The sequence below is a fragment of the Electrona antarctica genome, assembly GCF_951216825.1.
Source record: "Electrona antarctica genome assembly, chromosome: 19".
NCBI lineage: Eukaryota > Metazoa > Chordata > Actinopteri > Myctophiformes > Myctophidae > Electrona > Electrona antarctica.
The window spans coordinates 2,879,862-2,905,561 of NC_136800.1; the positions used below are offsets into that span (position 1 = coordinate 2,879,862).

At 43.0% G+C, this 25,700-nt stretch overlaps 2 protein-coding genes across 2 annotated transcripts in view; one reads left to right on the forward strand and one right to left on the reverse strand.

Annotated features, from left to right (window-relative positions):
* The first annotated feature begins 14,194 nt into the window (after window positions 1-14,194).
* The window catches only part of sntg1 (syntrophin, gamma 1), a 96,011-nt gene continuing 84,505 nt past the window's right edge, over window positions 14,195-25,700 (forward strand). The window contains exon 1 of the mRNA XM_079530151.1: window positions 14,195-14,273. The gene's annotated coding sequence lies outside the window, so the exon portion shown is untranslated. The remainder of the gene's footprint in view (window positions 14,274-25,700) is intronic.
* snai2 (snail family zinc finger 2) lies at window positions 21,197-23,955 on the reverse strand. Its single transcript, XM_079488899.1, has 3 exons — window positions 23,740-23,955; window positions 22,967-23,488; window positions 21,197-22,214 (listed from the first exon to the last, which is right to left on the reverse strand). The coding sequence occupies exons 1-3, from the start codon at window positions 23,816-23,818 to the stop codon at window positions 22,033-22,035; spliced, it is 783 nt and encodes a 260-aa protein (XP_079345025.1). The 5' UTR covers window positions 23,819-23,955; the 3' UTR covers window positions 21,197-22,032.

The following is a 25,700-nucleotide window of genomic DNA, read 5'->3' on the forward strand; positions in this document are numbered from 1 at the left end:
TAAGGGCTAGTCAAACCTGTCTTCTTCAAGACCACACATTAATTAATTTAGGCCTGAAAAAATGTCTTTTTAAAATGTCTTTTGTTTCTGTTTCTATATCAGTGGTTCTCAATATTTCATGTCAGGACCCCAAAAATTATATGTAATTGGCCACCGACCCCCATCTGAGGGACCCACCAGAAGCAAAGATTTGAGTTAACAATTGAAACTTCAAAGATTTGAGGCACATTTTCACGATTTTTCAAAAATAGCAGACCTACAAGTTCATAGCACGGCACTCGGTGCTGCGCTATGAGCCTGTAGATCTGCTAATCTTCAATAGCTAAAGTATAACATGATGAACACCAACAGGGGTTCCTGCCCGGAATGGGTTAATTCGCCAGACCTGCTTCTGGTAGCACTTATAAACTAGATGTAACTAGTTGTCTTATTACATTTTCAGAGTCTAACATCTACATTGTGTACCGTCGAGTAGCTTTCTTATAGTGCCTCAGTGGAAATCATCATGCACTATAGCTAATGCCCATCAGCGGTGTTGCAATGATGCATCACAGCGAAATGACAAATTGAGAATTGTAATTGCAAATGGCAAAACATTCCCTTAGGAAGGCAGGACAAGTAGTAGGCAAGATCATTGTTGAATACCATTTACAGCTTAACCCATTTAGACCTGACATCAACATTAAAAAAATGTCGTTTTCTGAAATACCCGTTTCTATATCAGTGGTGCTCAATATTTCATGTCAAGGACTCCAAAAATGATATGTAATTGGCCACCGACCCCCATCTGAAAATATGTTGTTCCAGGAACCCCCCAGAAGCAAAGATTTGAGTTAAAAAACGTTCGCTCTGAAAGAATACATATTCAAAGATTTGAGGCACATTTTCACGATTTTTCAAAAATAGCAGACCTACAAGCTTGTAGATCTGCTATTTTCCAATAGCTAAAGTATAACATAATGCTTCAAACACCAAAAGGGGCTCCCGCCAAGAATGGGTTAAGCAGACATGGTTAAAACCTCCTGATTGTGCAGTGTACATGTATATATGTATCGTTCGTTGTGGCAGCGGTGGCCGAACGGTTTGCGGAGTGGTCTTGATACCGGAAGGTCGCCAGTTCGTATCCCCGGACCGGCACGTTAAAATTACCACCGCTGAAGTGCCCATGAGCAAGGCATTGAACCACTACCATGAAATGTTCTATGAGCAGGGCCTGGCTGTAAACAAGTATCTGATGCTTAGTCCAGTTACCCTGGGTAAATATAGTAACTTTGCTTTTTGTACCTCGGTGTGCCATGCAGGTACATGTCCTAGGGAAGATTGAGTGACATCTCCTGCTTTTTAAGAGGATTTTATTTTGTGCCGCCTGGGAGATATGGACCGTGGCGCTAATCTATTCTGACACCACCATGCTGGTGGTGGAGCCACGACTCACTGAGGCAAAGCAAACAGAGGAAGGAAGACAGATCCGTTTTCTGGCTCTGCATTCATTGTTAAAACCTTGGTACGTTCAAGAGTCCACTCCTCTGTGTGTGTGTGTGTGTGTGTGTGTGTGTGTGTGTGTGTGTGTGTGTGTGTGTGTGTGTGTGTGTGTGTGTGTGTGTGTGTGTGTGTGTGTGTGTGTGTGTGTGTGTGTGTGTGTGTGTGTGTGTGTGTGTGTGTGTGTGTGTGTGTGTGTGTGTGTGTGTGTGTGTGTGTGTGTGTGTGTGTGTGTGTGTGTGTGTGTGTGTGTGTGTGTGTGTGTGTGTGTGTGTGTGTGTGTGTGTGTGTGTGTGTGTCAGATTATCATTGTCATTCATCATTAGAGGTTTTTGATTTTATTCCATAAATCAGTGCTATTGAACACCCTTTACGTCTGTGTGTTGTTTCGAAAATATTGAACCAATGGAAAGTAGTAAAAAACGCATTGGACAAAACCTCTTATCTCAATTGGACCCTCAAACTGTCTGCTAAAACAGCTAACTCCACAACCTCTCTCCTTCTCATGCAAGTAATTGACAATATCTAAAGTCACAACACCAACTTTGATGGGGCAGTATTGCATTGTTTAAAAAACACAAGGTTTTATTAATTTCCTTAAAAACGTATATTTTTGATTTCCTGAAAAATGAACATTTTGGAGTTATGAGGTTTCCTCTGGACAGCAGAGTTATAATATTTGTAGTGAAATGACCTAATGGTTTAATTCCACTGTACAGCCTAGAAATAATTATGTTCTATAGAAAAATGTTATAGTTCATTCATCTTTGGTTGGTTGGTGATGACTTGATCTCTGTATTTCCAAAACCAGCATGAGGGCTATATACAAATCTTCCATTTCATCTAACTCAAGATTTTAAACATCACAGGCTGAAACAGGTTTCTGGTTCTTACATTTCATAGTTTTAGATCAAAAACGTAAAGCATTCCAACATGGAATTCTTTCTCATAAGCCCCACTTGAAACACCTCCATGCCAAAGTAGCCTATAGCCGTATCTCGCGCGGCATGTCCGACATACCGTATAAGTTAGCATGCGTGGACCATCGCTGAACCTGGCAGTAAATTGCTGGGGGGGGGGGGGGCGGGGGGCCTCCCGCTATTGCTACTAAAACATGACAAGATTTTGACTAAGTGAATCATGTGTACTTCAGAAGATTCTTTAGTACATACCTCACATTTTGTGCGTGTACGTGTGTGTCTGTGTGTGTGTCTGTGTGTGTGTGTGTGTGTGTGTGTGTGTGTGTGTGTGTGTGTGTGTGTGTGTGTGTGTGTGTGTGTGTGCGCGCGTGCGTGTGCTTGCAGATGATTACTGTCAAACAGTGATTACAAGAATGCCTACCGGCGTGACCAGACATGAATGCTTACATTGCCCCGAGGTTTACAGTACTGCATCATTATCATCATCTACAGGTGCCTTTAGACCACAGCACCACCACCACCACAGCGTTTTAATCACTTCATCATTACACGCTGAAGAAGCTATAGCCTTTATATTCAAGGCTGAATTGCACACCACAGGTTTAACTTATTCTGGGGGCGGGAACACCCTTTTGGTGTTTTAAAGCATTATGTTATACTTTATCTATTGAAAAATAGCAGATCATACAAGCTTGTAGATCTGCTATTTTTGAAAAATCGTGAAAATGTAGTGCAAATCTTTGAATATATATTCATTCAGGGTGAGAATCTTTGCTCCTGGGGGGGGGTCCCTGGAACAACATATTTTGAGATGGGGGTCAGCGGCCAATTACATACGATTTTTGGGGTCCTTGACGTGAAATATTGAGAACCACTGATATGGAAACATGAGGTTTTTCAGAAAACTGTCATGATTTAGAGGACTTTTTTTTTAAATTTCGAAACACAGGAGGATATGAAGTCCCAGCTGTGGACCTGCATGGCTGCAACAACAGCCACGTTTCTGAAAATACACACTAGCCTCATCAGCACACTGGTTATGTTCCCTATACCCCTTTAAACTCAACTTCTATGTTCCCTATACCCCTTTAAACTCAACTTCTATGTTCCCTATACCCCTTTAAACTCAACTTCTATGTTCCCTATACCCCTTTAAACTCAACTTCTATCTTCCCTATACCCCTTTAAACTCAACTTCTATAGGGCTCCGTCTGCCCCCATTAAAAGCTAACATTCTGACATTTTGATAATTACCTCCACTGTATCGAGTGCTCTTGTCCACTGTATTATACTGTATGGCCTCGTTTTACTCTGGGTACACATTTTTTGTTGGGTTGTTTTGTTGTCAAGGCGGAGAGATAAAAGAGGCTGTTCTAGCAGAACAGTAATTACTGTTATGGTGTGTTTATTCTCTGTATTAGCCTCTCTATGACAAGTACCAAAACAATCCCATAATTTTATGGGCAAAGCCCTGGGATTTTCCTTTTTTTTCCTTCTTCTTCTTTCCCTTCCTTCTTCTTCTCGGGAACAAGGAGGAGGAGGGTGACTGAGCCGCCGACTTGTCCTGACACTTCAACAGGTTGGGTACGTATACCTCTCAATAGAAAACACCTCTGCACTGCAGAGTCACGTCTGCTGCACCTGCCACAGGCAAGTGCCTTTTTGCCATACAAAGGCATAACTTAATGCCGGTGTGCAGGTTCCGGCCTGCATCCCCCCCCCCCCCCCCCCCCAACACCCATCCCACCCCCCCCCCCCCCCCCCCCCCTGACTCCTCTTACTCATAGTCCCTGCTTGTTGTTCTCCGTGTCCTATTGTCAAGCCAGGCTAAAGGAGGGAGAAAAAAAAAAAGCGCCTTCTTGACCTCCTTTAGACATTTTCATTGCAGTGTCTTTCGACCGGATCGGGATGCCGCGGCGCTGCCCCTGGAAAAGGGGCTGTTGGATTGCTTCCAGGCGGCGTATTGGTTGACTATTAGGAAACCAACCAACCACTATTAGGCGCCCGGCTGAATGAGGGATAGCCGATTATAATGAGCTTTCTCATCTCCACCTTCTCCCTATATTCGTGCGCAGTTTATTAGCATATCCAATTCATTTTCTTCAATTGGGCCTCCCTCTATAGGGCCACCATGATCAGGTGGGGGATTACAAACTTGAATCAATGGCAGCCTTTCAGAGGGGGGAAAAGCCGCCGCGTCTCAAAGAGGAGCATCCATCCCCCCCCCCTCTCTGTTGCGTTGGCGATTCGCGCAAACCCGCCTGGACCGCTGTCAAGTGAAAACACTTTAGGATCAGCGGATCCGACGATGGCGGAGAAGTCAAAGCCGTAACGGGGTCCCTCGCTGCTCATGACAGCCCTCCGCTAGCGTGCCCAAACACATATTATTTTGCATTCCTCTTCCTTTATCTTCATCTTCCTGTGCATCTGCTGCCAATTACCTCATCAAATGCTCTAGTTCCTGTGATTTACGCCCTTCAGTGGCTGATCATCCGCTACTGTAAGAGAATCAATCCACTTGGGCATACTAAATATAGAAGGTATGCATATGAACGCACGCACGCATGCACGCATGCACGCATACAGTATATCCAGTATACTACGCGCATTATGACTGAGGGTTATGTATTGAGGGCCAGAGAGAGTTATTCTAATTTCTGTTTGAATGGAAGCTGATGAAATGAAAGCCTTCTCCATCGTTTTAAGGGGCCAGGATGAAGTTCACGTCTCTGAAGCAGAACATATATAGTATCTCGCATTCAATCTAATGTCAGACTCCTCTATATACTGTCGTATGCCTTATTCAGTGGGTTCATATATGCAGCTCTGCCTCATGCCCTGGCTATTAGATTGGGTCTGTACTGTGTACATTGAAAGAGTCTATTTTTAGTGCATCACATGCTCCAGTATTGCTTACACACGGCGCCGCGAGATGTATTATTTCATTGTCTTTTATATACGCTGAATCAATCTCGAATGATGGATAGGAATATAAGCCATTATCGTGCGGGACTAACCCCACTCGGTTGTTCTTTTTCCACTGTGCTCTATGGAGAGGAAAGGTCATTTGTCATTGATTTTTCCTGCTGCCTTTTTCCCCAAGATTAACATTGCTCCTCCATGACGCTTCAGTACCTCTGGGAGCACTAGAGAAAAGAGGGCAGCTACACCTGCGGCTGGCTTGCTGAACAAGTGTATCAGTGTCTGGGGCGCTCTGTCCCGGCATGTCGAGGCCCTCTCGTCTGGAATGTGGCGATGAGACAATCAGGTGCAAGGAGGCGCGTGGCAGCTTGCTGCGGGGAGGGATAACCTGCTCGGAGACACGGCTAGCTATCTTCTAGTCCCAATCATCCGAGATATTCCAATCCCCCTCGGACATGTCAATACTCAACTACTGCATTGTGACGCATCGGTGCATGTTGGTCGATTTCAAAACAGCTCATCTGTCGGTATAATGTAAGCTTTATTTGACTCTCCCAGTGTGACTCACTCCGTCACGGGGGAACAGGGTGGAGTACTAGGAGATTTTGTTTAGCCTGGGGGAATGAAAATTTCATTTCTATCGAGAAAAAAAAAAAGGTCACAAGCAATGTTCCAGCTTCACAGGGAATGCATCAATGCACATAATTGGATAACTCATCTTGAGTTCAGGGGGGGGGGGGGGCGGGGGGGGGGGGGGGGGGGGGGCACGATTGGACTGACACATGTTTTGTTAGTGTTTAGTTTTATTGAATGTATAGGCGCAAAATCCTCAATGCAAATTTAACTCACTCAGCAAAAGTCCAAAGTGTCGCAATAACTAAAAGTCAGTATTATTTTTGAAATGTTTACAAATTAATTTTGTAACAGACTACACGACTAGTCTAAAAATCAAGGAAACGCACGTACAGTAAAAAGCCACATTTCCATATCTATGGACTGACACATGTTTTGGTAGTGTTTAGTTTTATTGAATGTATAGGCGCAAAATCCTCAATGCAAATGTAACTCAGAGTGTGAAAATAGACCTTATAGGTCTTTTTTGACGCTCAAGCAAAATTTGCATTGAGGATTTTGCCGTGTGGGAAAACACTATAGCACTGTAAAAAGGAACAGTATTATAGTAGGCGGCTACATGCTTAAATATAACAGCTGATATGTAAATAGATTTTAACATGGGTTGAGCTTGTTTTGTTACAAAAGTGGAAACTGTAATGTTATGTACTTTTAGTTTAGTCAAATTATATCTGGAGTATATTGGCATCCTACTAAATCAACATTTCAATGAAGAGATACTCAATAATGCAATAATAATTTCAGCTATACTAAGCAAATAACAACAATGTATATATTTGATCTTAGCACTAATCTATCATCACACTTATTTTAAATCACTGACTCTGTACAAATTGCTCTAAGACAAGTGATACAACCATTGATATGATATCCAAAACATTTAGCTTCTCATGAATTATGAACCTCATGTGGTTTCCCCCTCCAGGCGTAACCAGCCCCCTCCATATTTTAACCCATTTAGGCCTGACGTCGACATTTAAAACGTGTCTTTCTAAAATTAATTTTTTTCTGAAAATGTTTCTATATCAGTGGTTCTCAATATTTCGTGTCAAGGACCCCAAATATTATATGTAATTGGCCGTCGACCCCCATCTGAAAATATGTTGTTCCAGGGACCTCCCAGAAGCAAAGACTGAAACTCTGAAAGAATATATATTCAAAGACTTGAGACACATTTTCACGATTTTTCAAAAATAGCAGACCTACAAGCTCATAGAGCTATGAGCTTGTAGATCTGCTATTTTTCAATATCTAAAGCATAATGCTTAAAACACCAAAAGGGGTTCCCGCCCAAAATGGATTAAGTATTTAAATCTTGGGTCATCATGTGGTTATGTGGTCTTTTTTCCCCCCCTCCACGTTACGATTTAGAAAGCATGACATCACAACCTTTCACCCCTTGTGAATTTGGATAAGCGCTTTATTAACAACAGGCCTCTGTTGCTATCTGGAAGGCATATTTCTAAAGATTCACGACGGGCTTTTCTGCGGGGGAATATTATTTACCGCGGAAACCCAAAAAAGCACGACTTTCTCTGAGCAGAAACGACCCCCTTCTCAAGTGTTCATTTTTCCAGAATGTGTGTGTTTTTGTTGTCTAGGGTTTTCCTTGGTGGCAGTGAACAAAGCGTTCTTCTGTGGAGCTAGTTTTCAGCAATCGCAGACACAGTGTCTGTACAGGGAGTTCCTGTCCCTGGCCCAAAACCCACAGACCAACAGCAGAGAAGGACGAGGTCGGCCATCGCCAGCCCTCTGCTTTCCTTTTGGCATCGAGGCATGCAGCGGGGGGGAGATTTACCTTGCTCTAAAGTTGTGTCTCTTTAAGCTTCATGTCAGGTTTAGTTGTCTTTACTATGATACATAAAAGGAATAAATCATAATGAATAAAATGTGTGTGTGTGGGGGGGGGGGGGGGGGGGGGGGGGGGGGGGTTTACAGTGCTGCTTCATGAAAATCGGACTGGTCAGCAACATTCGTTTCTCACAGCGCAACTTCAGTGAATCACAGGTGAGCTCAGTGGTGGAAGTAAAAGTACAAGTTACAAGTAAAGGTCCCGTATTCAAAATGTACTCGAGTAAAAGTACAAAAGTATTGGTATCAAAATGTACTTAAGTGCAAAAAGTAGAAGGTACTAATTATGCCGAAAGTCCCATTTCATGTTTTCAAATGTCTAAAAACATCTTTTGAAACTGTGAGCTTGTAGATCGGCTAATTTCAAATGGCCGAATTGTATATATACTGTAGGGCCGAAGTGGCTAATGTATGTTTTGTAATAATAATCCACATCTACAAAGTAGCATAACTTTAGTAACTAAAGTTGTCAAATATTTGTAGTGGAGTACAAGTACAATATTTGCCTCTGGAATGTAACGGGGGAAGTAAAAGTAATGCAAATTTGACAGACTCAAGTAAAGTACAAATAATTATGTCAAAATTGTACTTAACCCATTTTGGGGCGGGAACCCCTTTTGGTGTTAGCATTATGTTATGCTTTAGCTATTGGAAAAATAGCAGATCTACAAGCTCATAGCGTGCCACAGAGTGGCGCGCTATGAGCTTGTAGGTCTGCTATTTTTTTTAAATCGAAGAACGACTGACATAGAAACATAGCTTTTTCAGAAAACTGTCAGGACGTAGAAGACATTTTTAGAATCTGATCTCAGGTCAAAATGGGTTAAATACAGTACTTAAGTACATGTACTTTAATCACTTTCCACCACTGGGTGAGCTGTACAGTATGCTGCCATGCTCTGGCTTGTTAAATATTGAATACTCCATGTTTGGTTTGCACACTTTGCTACAGCGTAGTGAGACGATTTATCAGAGGTTGGAATTCCAGGCCGTGCTACACGTGATAAGGCAAGCTCAGCAGTTGTGAGAGATAAAAGCAGAGGCACTGCAGTCACTAATGAAAACAACAGAAGCGTTATCTGATTCCTGATAGACTTTGAAGATCCTCCCAAATCACTGAATATTGCCTTTGAAACCGTTTTTCACTTGTCTCTTTAACAAGCTCTGCGCAATTGGCACCGCTGTTCGTCACCTCGGACCGTCCATGACACAATAAATTATGGAATTTGTCAAAAGAATTGAACCCTTTTCATAAAATGGAGTGAACTCGTTATCCATGTACTGTACTGTAGTACAGTAAAGAAAATCGTTGTGTAAAGTAGACAGGCCATTATTCTCTCATGAGAGAGAACATCTATTGAATTTGGGCGGCAGTCAAAATTTACTATAGGCCATTAAAAAGCGAAATGACAAGACACATTTCCTTGACGTGCCTGGATTTCTCAGATGTCATTCCTGCCCCTGCAGTGCAGAGTAATAGAAATATGAAAGACTTTAGCTGCACATGCGACGTGCTTAATAATATATCACTCCATTATGAGGTCAAACGATGCATGGGATTAAAATATACTTTACAAAATGCACATACCGGTACACACATCTGCCTTTAGCAACTGGGCTTCAGGGTGGCTATCTGCAATGTTTTTGCAATGTGATTCCTGAGCCTTCACTCCAGATTACAGAGTCCATGCAACATTGTCTAGGCTCTCACAAAGTCTACTGACCTCCTTATATTTGACCTCTTTGACGTCATCAACTTTTTATTTTATTTTTCTGCAGGGCTACTCAACTTAAGATGGCTCAGGGGCCACTCAACTTAAGATGGCTCAGGGGCCACTCAACTTAAGATGGCTCAGGGGCCACTCAGCAAAAGTCCAAAGTGTCGCAATAACTAAAAAATGTCAGTATTATTTTTGAAATGTTTACAAATTCATTTTGTAACAGAGACTACACGACTAGTCTAAAAATCAAGGAAACGCGCGTACAGTAAAAAGCCACATTTCCATATCTATACGGCCAAACCTCAATGAACAAAAAACATTGTGATTAATGATGACGTTACAAAATCTTCAGTCTTCATTCACACAATGGGAAGAGACTGACATCAGGCCATATCACAAACAATACTATACCTACAATCTTGTTCAAAAAACAATGAAAATAACAAATTATATTTTTATTGGTATGACCATGCACGGACCGCAGATACATCCAAGCAGGGGCCCGCGTGCGGCCCACGGGCCGCGGGTTGAGTATAGCACTGAGCTAGAAGATCATACAGTACAATGGGCGTCATGATATTCAGCCCGGGCATTCTTTGGATACGTGTATATATATTTTTAGTTTGAAGGCTACACTTCATTGGCATTCCTTGAGCTACAACAAAAGCAATGTTTTGGCTTCTGAATGGAGCAACGGGAGGGAAATCTCATTATCAAACCCTCGCTGGTGTTGTTGTGCATGGTGGGATCTGGTGTTGTTGTGCATGGTGGGATCTGTTTTGGTTTTTTTCGTTTTTAGAAGGCAGTGGATAGAATAAGCTTTATTTTCAATCCCTTTTATTTCCAATTTTGCAGAGGAATTACAAAGGTTGTAATACTTAGATTAATGTGCTTTGTGATGGACAGCTAAAAGTTACTGTAACTATACTGTGCTTAAAGGGTGATCTTTGTTATACTAAAGTAACCTATAAGAAGACTTTTCGCTCCTATGCCACCAAAATGTGGAACGCCCTACCAACAGTCATTAAGACATGCGAATCCCTTGACTCCTTCAAAACCGCTCTCAAAGGGCACCTACGGATGGCTGCAATTCGAAACTGGCCCCCGTAAAATCTGATCCCCATACCCCCACCGCCCCCCCTTTTTCCCTCACTGTATATGTTTCTTTTCCCTTTTTACCTCCATTATGATGAATTCCTGTTCTGTTTTGTGTCTATTTGTACGTCTCTAAATGTTTTGATGAATTGAACATGGTGGACCCTCTTGTAAACGAGTGTAATGCTTAATTGGGTCGTCCACTCACAGTTAACAGCCTTTGTATTGAGTTTGTGCTTGAAATGTACTGTACTTCTGCAAACTGTTAATAAATATTTCAATCAATCAATCAATCAAAGACTTACTGGAAACGGATATATATCCTTCACAGCTACAAGTTGTAGCCGTGAAGGATATATCCTTTTTCCAGTAAGTTATAATCAAAGTTCAAAAACCCCAAAGTGTAAATAAGGTCCTATACTTCATGTCCTAAATCAGGGGTGGGCAACTGGCGGCCCCCACCTTCACTTAATGTGGCCCTCAGGTTAATGTTAGAATACTGATATAATATTGGTTTCTGCTGTTACTATTCCACAACATGCAAAACATGACCCGCTTTTATTACTTCAGTCTAAATTAGTAGCTTGATCATTGCTTCAACCCAAGTATAATTAAAGGCATTTGAAATTACATAAAAATGTTAACTTTCAGGATTCCAATTAAAAAATAGCAAAGATTTAAGATTTCAATTCGAATATAGCAGAAATAGCCGATCTACAAGCTCAAAACGCACCGCCGCGCGACGCGTTTTGAGCTTGTAGATCGGCTATATATGGCCCTAAGGAGTGAGTGTGGAAATATAATGGCTCTCTCCATCGTCAAAGTTGCCCACCCCTGTCCTAAATCATGGTTTGCATGGTATATTCACAAACCCAGATTCAGTTGAAACGGAAGGCGTAATGTATTCTCATTTGTTATACCTACTATGTATATCTCACAGTCGGCCATGGTCTCCAGTACATCCCTGCAATACTTCTATGCCTCACAAGGTTTTATCAGACACCCCGCAGAGAAGAAGTACAACAGGCCTGTACTTTACGATAACAATGCTTTGAAAGCCATCTTTAGCCACAGTTGTGCATCCCTTTCTTACGAATCTTGTCCATGCAAGCACCCCCCCCCCCCCCCCCCCACACACACACACACACCACCTACACATGGGATCTCCCTTGTCTACACCACATCCTAGTGAGTAAGAGACGCTCCAGACATTGATGCACTCAGCGCTCAGGGCCCTGGCGGCTTCTCCCTGCACCTATACCCAGCCATGTCATCACGGACGGGGCTACTCATTCTGGCTGTAATTACCTCAGGCTTTGACACACCACGAGGGGCGGACGCCTTCAAGTAAACACAGTCCAGATTCTGGCTCGGCTCACTTCAAAGCTGGCTGCGTGCTGATAACAAGAAATGGCCCTGGAGAGTCCCCTCATTCTCCTCCCCAGCGGTGAGAGAGGGTGGATGGAACGACGGGACGGGACGGGGGGGGTTTGGGGCTGGGCTGGGCTGGGTGGTGGTGTGGCGGCAGTGTGAGAGAGTGGAGGTGTGAAGTGCCTTTTGACAGCACAGCACCTGCTGCTTCTTCACTACTGGCCAGCCCACCACACCACCCCCCCCCTGCCATTTGTCTGGGCCTGACCAGATAGCAAGGACCAGGGGATTAGTAGAGGGGTGGGGTGGGGGGGGGGGGGGGTTCAACGAGAAGGCATGTTGATGGTGGAAGGAGAGAGGGAAGGGGGGCGAGATGAGAAGGAGTGTAGGGATGATGGTGGGGGTGGGGTGCCGTGTCCTGTGTGCCCTCTCTTGTCGGACACTCCCTCTGTCATCTCGGTGGAACATTCCAGCTGCCTGTGGCAAGTATAGCCCCGCTGCTGCAGGCTGGATGACGTGTCTCCCGGAGGGGCCCCCCGGCCCCCCCAGAGAGGGGCTCCGCCCCCCCCCCCCCAGTGGATATAGTGCCTTCTGTAGCTGCTCATCCCACCGGGGTGGCATTATTATAGGGGGTGAAATCACGTCTCGTATCAAACGCCATCTTCAAAACGAGCTTAAGCCATTTTGGACTGAGGTCGATTAAAAAAGAAAAGGCTTCAAAATCCTAACATTTTTCAGAAAAACCCTATGTTTCTGTGTCAGTGGTGCTCAACCTTTTTCATGTCAAGGACCCCCAGAATTATCTCTAGTATTGGGCCACGGACCCCCATCTCAAAATGTGTAGTTCCAGGGACCCCCCAGAAGCCAATATTTTAGTTAAAAATGTTCGCTCTGAAATATATATTCAATGGTTTGTGCCACATTTTAATGATTTTTCAAAAATAGCAGACCTACAAGCTCGTAGATCTGCTATTTTTCAATAGCTAAAGTATAACATAATGCTTAAAACACCAACATGGGTTCCCGCCCAAAATGGGTTATGCCAAAAAGTGATGCGGCAGTTGCTTTAATCGCCGAGGCCCAAATTAGCGTTAATCTGAATGCCATTAGCATTATCTCTCCTAATACAACCCAAATGGCACATGTTGCCCTTTAAAGTCTCGCTTATACCACATCAGTCAGTAGTGTCATCTCGATCTCTTATCAGCAGTGGTGTTTTTCTTTTCTCAGCAGGCTCACCGCACAGCTGGATCAGGGACTCCTGTGATCAGCGCAGTGGAATGAGAGCATTGGTGCAGACCAGGCAATCTCTGAAACTACTCAAAGGCTGTGGTGTAAGTGGAGGAATGCAACAATGACAGAAGTTATTTATGGCGGTGAGGACCGCGACCGCTAGCTGGAAAGACAAACAATCCAGTTTCTCGGAGGGGGCATTGCAATATTGATGCACTGTTTATAAGAGTCATAATTGCAATGTATTACCCCATAGAGCGCAAATATTCAGCTACTTTGGATTGTTATCTTTGAAATCTTAGAGCGCTTTGCAATGCTTCTCACTCTCCTCGAAAGACAGGAAAATGGCAATTAGGAGAGCTGAAGCTCTGCGCCGCGTAAATACAAACATGCCGAGTATTCACAGTGGACATTTCTGTTGCATATTATTCCAGACATATGCTGTATCAGTGCTCTTCCAGTAATCACAGAAATACAATTCGAGTCCTGTGAACCATTTGTTTTCATTGACTCAAACTGCAATTGTTCTCTGTGACGTCCATGCACTATAGCCACTTTTGTCGAGCGTGCATATGGTGGTTCATAATGCACGTGAAATAATGTATACAAGTGCATAGTTCTAACAGACGGTGACAATCGATGTACGTTCTGTGATATGCTGCACAGGAACAGGCCCATATCCTGGGACTGAATGAAATCACTGTGACGGTGGAATCATCTTTGATTCCCATGGGATTGTTGTTAAGCACAGTTAGGTCCTATACCCAACCTCAGAGAAGCTGCTCCGGAGATCCGTGTCCTGTCGGGGCTTGTCTGCTGAGCACAATGCCCAGAGTCTGAATAATGTGGCTGGGAGCTAGTTTATTCAAGCACCTTTTGTTTGCACTCTGTGCTCACCTTTTTCCCTCTGCTGATGAACAGATAACGACTAGACACACAGACGGGGAAAAGTCCAAAGCATCTCCAGTGATGCCCATGCAAGCCCTGCATTCTACTACTACTAGGCATGGCTTGTCCTGGAGGCCATGAGGGGACTAGCTGTCGCAAAGTAAGGAAATGCAAAGTCCAGAGTTAAAGGGAAACTTCACCCCTTTTGCAAAAAAATATATGTTAATGACATTTAGAAGATTTCCTGGGTGTCTTTATGTGTGTAATATGTGGTTTTAGATATTGTAGATTTTAGCAGTGAGCCCGGTCTCTGACGTCATGGACACTGGGCTCACTTCCTTCCTGGACTACATGTTGTCTCAGTAAGACAGCCCCTCCCCCTATCCAGAAGGAGGAGCAGTGCCCCCAAAGCATTATGGGAATTGTAGTCCAGGAAGGAAGTGAGCCCAGTGTCGATGATGTCAGAGACACTGGGCTCACTGCTCAAATCTAAAATATCTAAAACCACATATTACACACAGAAAGACACCCAGGAAAGTGTTCTACATCTTCTAAACGTTATTAACATATCTTTTTTTTGCAAAAAGGGTGAAGTGTCCCTTTAACCTACCCAATGTCCTGATCTGACGCTGAAGGCACCTGATCCCAGACAGAGGTCTTAATGTTGGTGCTGATCTTACAGGGCAGGCAATTCTCAAGCCCACACAGTATTCCATTTCACCCATAAGTTAAGAGAGGTCATGCGATAATACGCCAGTCCCCGAACAGCTGCTCTTTGATGTCAGTATACCTGGGAGAGGAGCATAATTCCTGAGAGAATGTTGCACTGTTTTGATCCAGTCATTTGTTTTTCTCACAGCTAACACAAGTTCCTCTGTCTTTTTTTTGTAATCATAATTCAGAACCCCACCTCAACAGTTATGAATCACTCACCATCTGCAACATAGCAATTTAAAAAACAATTCAGCAGTCACTCTCACTTTATTTTCGAGTGGTGCGGCGCCACTCCAAGGAACAGCAATGTGCGTGTCCCTTTGTCTGTCTGTCTGTTTAGGGTACCAACAGGTGACAAACTGGCGCTGTTGAGCTTCACACTGTGCACAGGTGCATGATGGGAAGCTGAGTTTAACACCAGCACAGAGCACGGTGCAGCACAGACTACGGTGTAGCACCGACAACCAATGGTCTGACAGCCAATGTCCGACAACCAATAGTACGACAACCAACAGTCCCACTATTCCAGTAGTCCGACAACCAATCGTCCGAGAGCTAATAGGCCGGGGTGCATACGTTGGTTAGACATACTAACAGTCCGCCAGCCAGGCATTAGTCCAACAACACCATCGCTTCCGACATGTGTGGCCGGTTGCAACTAACCCGTGGCTGGTTAAAAGTCACACGTGGCAGGTTAAAACTAACCCATGGGTCCCCGACATGCGTGGCAGGTTAAAACTAACCTGTGGCTTCCTGTGAGGTTAGGTTTATAGGGTTGGGTTTTGGGTAGGGTGTCGGAAACTAATGCCTGTCGGACTGCTAGTACGTGGGACCAAACGCATGCAGTCAGTCTGACAACCAATAGTCCGGACAGCCCAACAGCACCACTCAGTTCAGACTGGGTCTGATTTATGTTTCAATGTGACTTCATAGGTGATTGGTGGCTCACAGCAATGCTGATGAGTACATATTGTTGCTCTGATATGTTGCTGTCCTCGCCGAGGCCGCTCACCCTGTTGCTGTGTGGAGTGAAACTCCACTTAGAGTCGGCCGGTGGCCAGACATCTCTTCCTAGCTCTCTGATTCATCATAATTAGGTCACTGGCTCAGTCTGCTGGCCTCCTAGGAGTGCTCTCGCACTCTCTTACATTATTGCTACCGTGTATCACCGGAGCTGGTCAGGGCACTGAGAAAAATGTTTACCAGTCAAAATAATATTGCCTAATGGAATGCGGCGAAAACAGGTAAACGCATGGATTGCAATCTTTCCTCCTCAGGAAACAAACAGAATACAAAACTGAAAGTGTTTTTTTTTAACACTCTATTTTAACACTCTAATTTTAAGTTAAGTTAAAAATTAAATAAATTTGAGTTTGTATACAAAATATTTCACATTATTTACATTAATATGGAGACATCATAGAGCCATAATTTCTTAGTTTATTTTGCCTATTTGGATGTGACAGCTGTGACAGTGTCAACAGCTGGTAAGTGTGCCTTTGGAGCCCGGAACTGGCATATGTCCAGTTGTCCACACTCCACACATGGTTCTGCGAAATCGATTGTGAGTTAACTTGTGTTAAAGATGGAGTGCCGTGACTTTTTTTTTGCCAGTTTTTCATGTGTTCATTAGACCTCTTGGTGTGATTGTTATGTGCAATGATGTCTTCCCTTTGTATATAGGATTTCTTCCTGGAGGCTGAAACCTTGACAGTCAAACGTGCCAATGAAAAGAAACAGTGATATAGTGACATCACAATATCATCCCCTCCCCTAACCCCTCCCCCTTTATCATACAACAGCTGTGGGTGCGGCTTCAGTTCAGGTGGATCAACACCCATCACCACCCACAGGCAAACCATACTTAATGAACTGGTGGGCGTGTCCACATAAAAACGACATTTTAACAGATGCTGTACACTTTTTTAAAAAACGTTCTTCCTCCTTATATAATAATAATACCTGACGATCATGTTTTAGGGTGGGGGGAAAAAATCACGGCACTCCATCTTTAAATGCAGAGCTCCAGAAGTGATGATTCAATGAAGATAATACAATATATGGATGTTTTGCCCAGTGTAAATGGAGTCCCCTTTAGAAGACCCTACAGAACAAACACCCATGTGTGCTGTAATTAGGTAAAGTAAGCATTTATCGACTCAAAATAATTAGAGGTTCTGTTGCGCCACTTCTTTATTTGGCTGGACTCTATTACGTCTATTAGGCTCCTACTTTGAGGTTTCTTCCACATAACTTGTACACGCACACACACACACACACACACACACACACACACACACACACACACACACACACACACACACACACACACACACACACAGACACATGCATGCCACACTACCACCACCACCACCCCCTTATTACAGAGTGTTCGAGAGAGCCAAGCAAACATATTATCCTCCCGAATGGCCTCTATTCCTGAGGGGGTTTGGCAACATGGAGGTTCTGTTCAGTGAACTGAACAGCATGCTGGAGATTGCGTCATCCAAATGAATCAATGCCTGTGTCATCGTGACCATCCTGATGTTGTTCACCTTGTCATATCTCTCATACAAGGATAACGCTATCTCTGACGGCAGCTCCATTTATCAGACACTATTGAGGGTTTTCTTTTTACGAAACAAAACACTAAAATGTAATTTAGAAGAGTGTGGAAATTCACATCATATTCCTTTCTATTTGGCTAAGAGGCATGTGATTCGGGCCGTCTCATGATGGATCAGAGCTGTTTTGGCTATGGAACTGCTGACAAGTCACCGTCAAGTGGGCACTAGGGTAAAACTTTTTAAATTATAGAAAGAAAAAAAAAAAAACGTGGAAAGTTTGAATGTTCAATTTAAACGATGAAAGCTTGAACTGTTTACCCCCGTTCGTAAGATTGAAAATAGCCCCGGCATCCATCACAAGCACGGGGGAAAGGGATTTGTGGATGAAGCTGAACATTAACATTCATCCAATATTATTACGCCATCGGTTTAATAGACACTTTAATATATGAAGTAATGTCTTCACATCAGTAGACGATTTGAACTGTGGTAATGATAATCGTCATGAAACGGAATGCCATGTGTTGATGTCTCAATCCTCCAAATGATCCACGGTTACAAAGGAGCTGTGTTGTTGATCTTTCCCTGCTGTGGTCATGGGGTTTTTTGAGTTGGACATTAAGGAGGAAATACAATCAAGTAAGTATGATCACAGGATCTTTTGACAGCTGACCTCTGCTCGACAAGGCAGCAACACAAACTGGCCAGGGTGCTATTGATCAAGACAACACAAGCCTTGTCTGTCTCAGTCAGACCCGACTCTTGTCCTCACCACTTATAATGACACGCCGACCAGGTCCATCTATGACCTATATTCTATATCTCTTTCTATAACACGTTTAATAAGACACAGGTCTGATTATCGTCGTCGTCCCCTCAGTGTTGAGCCAATGTCGAGACCTTTACATCACTGTTTTACCCCCCCGTACATTAACCTTTTACTTTAATGAGACACCAAGACGGGAGGGGGGGGGGAAGAAAAACATGACCTTCAGCACGACTTCAAAAGACTTCCCTCTGCCACCAGCGGATCTGCATGAAGCAAATTCATCAGCGCATAAATATATTGCCGCCTCCACGCAAAGGACGCCGCGCAATTAGAGGCAAGCGGTATTATCCGGAGAATTAGAATGTACACCTTTTCAGCTGAGTAGCTGCACCATTCTAAATAGCTATCTTGGCCACTTGAGGAGGGAGACAACGGAAATGAAAGAGAATGCTCCTTTTAACAAGATATGGGAGCTCAATAAACAGGCAAACATTCCTCCGGGCAGTTAGTGTAACGAGGAATACACAATCAGCTCCATTCTGATGCACCAGGGTATGAGGGAGGAGGGCTGTGGATCATGCAGTGTCTCAGCCAGGGCCTCAGAGGCCCTTTATTTCATTTGTTCCACTTGATGGTCATAAAGGAGTCATACTCCCCATTCTCCATAAAGTCAGCAGTCGGCTTTAAAAAAAAAAAGAAAAGTGCCACCTCCTAACCCTCTGGTCTCTCTAAAACAGCTTTGAAATGTTTACACTCTGACAGTTAAACTAACACTCGGGATTATACAGTGTATGTTTAATCCTCCTCTTTCTGTCTGTGTATGAAGTCTTACGACGTTATGTTCAACATTGGAGCCCACTGCACGGTGCATGCAGAATAATAATGTCACTTCACATTTTCGTAATTTCACTGTAATTAGTCATGAAAGTAAATTAAACGAGGAATAATTCACGCTGCTCATATTGTTTTGTTCACAGTGCATACATTATTAGTCATTAAGGAGCTCCTTTTTTCATGTTGGACTGAGAAACTCCTGGTTGAATTCCTGCTATTGGATCTTTCTTGCCGGTTGGGTGATTACTGTTCACCACCAGAATGGCTTTTTAATCTGTTTTCACTCCCGAAAGGTATTTGACACATCCTGTAACAGCCATATGCTGTAAAAGGAAAATAACAAACCCTCCTCCTCCCATCACCACAATATAGTTCAATCAAATATTAAATGTCAAGGAGAAATGTGTTTGTTTCACATGTTTTGTGATGTGAAGAATCGGTTAATTGTTATAACAGTGCAATGAAAGAGCAATTTGCATTATTATTTGTAGATTATTATCATTATTATATTTCTACAAGACGGTAAACCACACAAGGACAAATGTTTTAGTTAATGCAAAGAGGTAATTTAACTATGAAAGTTTGAAAATTGACACATAACCATCCCCTCTCCTCCCATTAGAGCGCATCTTGACAGAGTTAAATGAACACGCCGGGTTCCGCTGTGTACTATCACTTCAATACTGGAGTTCAGAGTGTCCCCCTGATGGCACTTGCCCTTTATGAGGTAAAGGATCTGAATATTAGGACCCGCTGCTTGTAATGTTTCCACATTAAATCATGTCTGGGGTTTCCTAACGCGCAGCGTGGAACTGTAGCTGAGGTTGGTGTTGGCGCCGGTGGCTGCACCTGCTTTCCAGTGAGGCTGCAGCGCCGGCAGCCACCTGGCCCAATCACATCAGTCGGTGAGAGCACCTGGAATAGCTCGATGATGACTCACGCTAAAGGAGTAGCTATACCTAGAGGGGGTTCAGCCCCCCTCACAGCTAGCAAAACAAGTGTCTATTTGTCAGATCACGTCTTTCAGGTCAGCAGCTTCTGGGCATCGGTGCGAACCCGAGGTTTGTTATAAGGAATTGAACTTTGGCTTGTGTCCTTCAAGGGATTGTTCTCGCCGTGTTGCTGTATATGTTGACAGCACTAGGCTACAATAGACAACAGAAAACACCCTGAGGAAGTCAATTTAATCCGCGATGGCAAGGATCCCAGAATGCAAGAGGGTTGTCAAAGCGAATGGGAAAATGTGGTTTTGTAAAAAAAATAAAAATAAAAAAAAAGGAAAGAAAGAAATAATGAGAGAAAGAAGACTGTTGCGAGAAAATGTCACTGTCCTCACTCCCCACAGCGGATGCTGTGAATGAAAAGCTTGCAGTTTTAGTTGGTTTAAACTTCTTTAACAGCAGCATTTAACAACTACAGGTAAAGAATAGATATTTAGATTTGAGACATTTACAAGGGATAAACTCTTCCATTCAAAGGTTGCAGTCTCTCAGGCAAAGAAAGCACCACGGGTCCTCAAAGAGGATAACAAGTGGGTGCAGATCAATATAGCCCGTATGTGTTAAATTTCAAGTTTGTTTGATGTCTGGACAGGTTCACAAGGAACAGGTTCAGCCTTGATTCGGAGTTGAGTCATCATACTCTTCATTTCTACACCTCCATGACACCCGTCCATTCCAAGCAGGAGTTATGCTGTTGTACAAAATGACCAGTCAAATCCGGAGTGATAATTTAACGCTGAAGTGTGTTAACGAACGCTAAGGGGTCCATTATTACGCTTTCAGCGATAAATCAACATTCCGGATTTCACTGCGAGGACAATCGGCTACATTACTCGCATTAAGTTATTGATCCTGGGTGATATTGAGACCACAAAAGAGCTTAAAGGGGCATTCCACTCATTTTCAACATTTTACTATGTCATCAATAGAACTGTTGTGTGGAAATAATAAAAAAGTCACCCCATTCTGTGTTTCCTAAAACTGGAGATCTGAAAAAAATCATTAACATGGTGAAACACATCTTGATGACATCATCAAGATGTGTTTCACCATGTTAATGATTGTTTTCATACTTCCAGTTCTAGAAAACACAGAATGGGGGGACTTTTTTTATTATTTCCACACAACAGCTTTAAGGTATATTAATGACATAGTAAAATGTTGAAAATGAGTGGAATGCCCCTTTAATAGTCATTACTCAGACAGGAAAGCAAGAATTATACAAAACAATTACTTTTATTTTAAAAATCAACGTGAAGGTATCAAAGTATCAAAATTCATTCATTCAGTATCACATTTCTCACCGTTTATATACAATCATCTCAGTCACACTTACATTCAATATATAAAAATATAAAAGCAAACCATTGTTTAAAAATACATAACTGCCAAGTAAACTGAGGCACTTTGGGGGAGAAAATATTGCTCTTTTTTTGAGTGCTGGCAAATAGTTTCTGATTCATGACTGTGCAAAAGTTATAAAACGCCCACACAAAAATACATCTTTGCGCTTGTTCCCTAAGCAATAATGGCTTCAATATTCCTTTGGATGTGTGCTATAGACTAGTCTGACTTAAGCATTGCACCATTTGATACAGTTTGTGTAGTTCTTACAAATCAAAAATAGAATTTCATTATAACCTATAAGACACAGCCCCCAAGAGAGACATACGTATCATACACATGTTACAAGATGACGTTCTGAAGATGTATAACACAACGCGTTATCTAAACATGCAAGAAAAAGTGCATGAATAGCACAGGTGGGTGGATTACATGCTATGATGAAGGTCAACACTGATTGCCGTGGCGGAAAACACTGCTTGAAATGAGAAGCATGTGACAGTCAGAGCTTTTTTTTTTTTGTTTTTTTTTTTAACTCTTGTCATGAAATAGATCACCGCTCGGAGAGAGAAAAAAAGTCCAGAGTTTTTTTTGGAACAAACCCTCAGTGTGATTCCCTGACAGCTCTCCAGGGTTTTTGGAAAGTAACCGAGGTCTCTGGTGGAAGCAGTACTATCCCATGCAGTTCAGTCAGTGTGCTGCACAACAACCAGATTCCTCATGCTTGTGCAGAAGGGACATTCTGGAGAAGGTTTTGGAACAGTTCTTGCACTGGTATTTTTTCACATCCGAATGGGTCTGTAGGTGAGCCCTGAGGTTGGACCTGTCCGCGAATGCCCTGTTGCAGTGGGGGCAGGAAAATGGCTTCTCTCCTGTCAAATTGAGAAAAAACGAAAGACAAGTGTCAGTGATCATCACAGGCTTGATATCGGGTTTTGAACAATGCGTTAGGGTTTGTGTAACCAAACTCATATAGTATAGTTATTGTCTTCTTCTGAAGGCCTGTTTACTCTGTACCACTTTGACAAGTATAAATGCACATGCTGTGGAGGTCATTCTGTTATTTCCATTAGTGAAAAAATAAATAACGTTATTGTGTGTATGAAAAGGCACTGCCACTAGTGTTTATACAGGACAACTAATTATGCTTTGTGTGAAGTGGTTAGCGGCCCCTACTTGAAGATCAGTGGTTTGTCTTGACGGTCACAAATGAATTTGAAAGTATATGAAGTCTATTTCATTCATTGTGTATCATTGTTTAGTAAAAAGGTATTCAAGTAAGGCTATATCAGTAACCACAATTACAAGATGTCAGCCAGGCTAGCTCATCATCACCCCACACACCCTCAATGTCATCTGCTTACACGGTTGGCCCATAACCACCCCTTATTATACTTCATTATAGGATGGTGTCACGCACGAATAGTCAAAATAGCAGATCTACCAAGCTCACAAAGAAGTGTGTGAAGCATTGTGAGCTTGTAGATGTGCTATTTTCCACTATTGTTGAGAATATTTGTTGGAAAATGAAAATGTTCACCTAACATGCCTAAAATAGGGATGACAGTGACAGCCTGGTTGGAAGTGGTTTAACTCACTCACTCTCAGTCACTCACTCACTTACCGGTGTGCGTTCTAATGTGTCCTTGGAGCAACCATGGTCTGGAGAAAGCCTTGCCACAGATTTTACAAACACAGGGCAAAGTGTGAGTCCTGATGTGCATCTTGAGCGCTCCGAGGCTGACATACTCCTTTTCGCAATATTTACAACTGAACGATTTCCTCGTCTGGGCTTCGCAGTGCAGCTGTTTGTGTTTGAGCAGTCCAGAATAAGTCGAGTAGGACTTGTTGCACAAGCCACATTGGAATTTCTCCGCTTCCACTCCATGAGCGTCTGTTAGCTTGGTGATGAGCTGCTCGTCCTCATCGCTCCTCGGGCTTTCAGAGCCGCTGTGTAGGTCTTTGGATGATGTGTCGGAGAGCGATGACGGGTATCCAGAGATGGGCGAGAGGTCACTTGGAAGCGGAGAGAGCGGCAAGCTGCTCGTAGTCCATACCGTGATGGGGCTGTACGCCACCGGGCTTAGGATCTCCGGTGGGATGACAGGCAGTGGAAGGCCTTTGTAGATGTACGGTGAAAAGAATACTGAAACAGACAACAACATAGAATGTGTCAAACTTTGTTTTTTCGTAGTGTGTGTGTGTGTGTAAGGACTGCGCTTGCATCATTAGAGTGAGAAACACAGATTGCAAAAGTTAGGAGGACAGGTTAAAACTTTTGAGAGAATTAAAAGAAGGTGTCTCGGTCAATGTCTTTACATGTAGAAATGTGTACATTAAAGCAGTTAGTTTGTAAAGTAAAAGCAGGACTTTGTATCAATGAACTCGAAACTTTACCTGTTGGACATTCCAGCTCACTATAATTTGGCTTCTTAGCGGAGTTTATGTGTTTCTTGACAAGAAACGAGCGTGGCATCTTGGAAAACAAATGGGATTACTTGTTTGCAAAACTTTTTTTTTGTTGGAAGATATAACGGTCGCCACACGGCGCGACAGTTCCCTGCGTAAAGACGGAAATCCCTATTGCATAGTCCAGTTAAGTGTCATCGTGTAGTGCTCTCTCTTGGAAACAGTGCAGAGGGCTATAGCCGTAAAGAGCTGTAAATACTCCCCTATCAGGTGCATGGGAGGAGCCACGCACAGCTCGTTTACATATCAGGATGGCTCAATCCAATTCAATTGCTCTTTTAGAAGAGAGCCCTTTAAAAATACGACTTTTACGCGTGCGTATACACCCGTAAAGGGCGGGGTTATTACATGCACCTTCTTCTGTATAGTGAGACAGGTGTTTTTGTTTTTATGCTGTGTGTGTGTGTGTGTGTGTGTGTGTGTGTGTGTGTGTGTGTGTGTGTGTGTGTGTGTGTGTGTGTGTGTGTGTGTGTGTGTGTGTGTGTGTGTGTGTGTGTGTGTGTGTGTGTGTGTGTGTGTGTGTGAGTGAGTGTGCTTATATGAGTGTGTGTGCTTATATGAGTGTGGGTGCGCTTGCGTGCGTGCCTATAGCTTCACGTGAGTTGATGGGGACGAGGAGGGGTTGTCATGATGTATAGTAATGAGCCCGTTATAATTCATATGGGTGCAATCACTAGAATGTGTTGTTGCTAATGAGCGCTGCGCATTCCTAGGTCTGGGGGAAATTAGTATTCTTTCTGTGGCTGTCAAAAAAATAATGCATCCAGAGAAAGGGAGGATTTATTGCTATACACATGCAGGAACGTTCAATAGTGTTGTTCACTCAAATCTATTGAAGAGACACGTTTTGTACATATCTTTATCTTCTCTCTCTCTCTGTCTGTCCACTCGGTTAATTATGTTTATTTAAAAAAAAACTTGCCCTTTCCTTGCTCCTATATGGTCTTTCTTGAAATGTGAATCTTAGTATAGCCTTAAGCATCGAGCCATGATGACCATGGAGGTTAGACTAGAGTCAGTAGCATAATTACCTTTGCTGCTCAACTGGACACGGGGAGGCAAACTTATCACGTCTACGCCCCCTTGTGTTCAACTCACTTCAGTGGGTAAACTGTAGGCTGTAGGCTGTAATGATTGTGACAAAAAAAAAACACAAATTAGTCTTGCAGAATCATCTTTGAATATTGAAAGGCTGCCCTTTCTTGGAGCACCTTGATTGTCTTGGCAAGCAGATCAATGAACATGCCTGTTTGGCTGGGGCAAGACTTAAGTGAAAATGGCTTAGCCTATATCTGCAAAAAAAAACATAATTACACAACACAAATATAGTTTCCCTTTGTGCTTGGTTGGTTGGATTATAGAAGACATGGGAGGTTTATCTGCTCCATATACAGGTACATGTCACACAGACATATATAACATGCTCTCAAATGAGCATGAACATCCATCGATGCAACGCATGGTGGGTGAACAGTGATGGTATTTTATGGTAGTCATATACAATATGGCTGTGTGCACCAACCACCGACTGGGGGTCTTATACTTTGTAATCAATGCTGCATGCTAGCACCGAACCGAATGAAACTGAAGCAATATGGGCTTGTCTGCTCATCCCAGGCGTTCAAGGAGAAAACTGAATTCAATACTTGCTCTCTGCATTATTTATAGAATGTTATGTTACTAATGTCACTGACAACAACGGATGGCGATAAAACTGAAGTGAAACCAGAAGTCAAAGTGCTGACTCACATCACATTCTAAATCACAGAGAGAGAGAGAGAGACAGTCATTTAGGATCTGTGAAGAATTCACAAGGGAGAGGAACGTATATACCGTATAATATCTTCTTGTGGTGTATTATGTGCATGCAGGGATCGAGTTCACTGATT

Bases quoted from the DNA above. Each gene is read 5' to 3' on its own strand.
- snai2 (XM_079488899.1), bottom strand. From the start codon at position 23,818: ATGCCACGCTCGTTTCTTGTCAAGAAACACATAAACTCCGCTAAGAAG. The intron at 23,489-23,739 runs GTAAAGTTTCGA...TGTCTGTTTCAG, and splicing joins TGAGCTGGAATGTCCAACAG to TATTCTTTTCACCGTACATC. The intron at 22,215-22,966 runs GTAAGTGAGTGA...TCAATTTGACAG, and splicing joins ACACATTAGAACGCACACCG to GAGAGAAGCCATTTTCCTGC.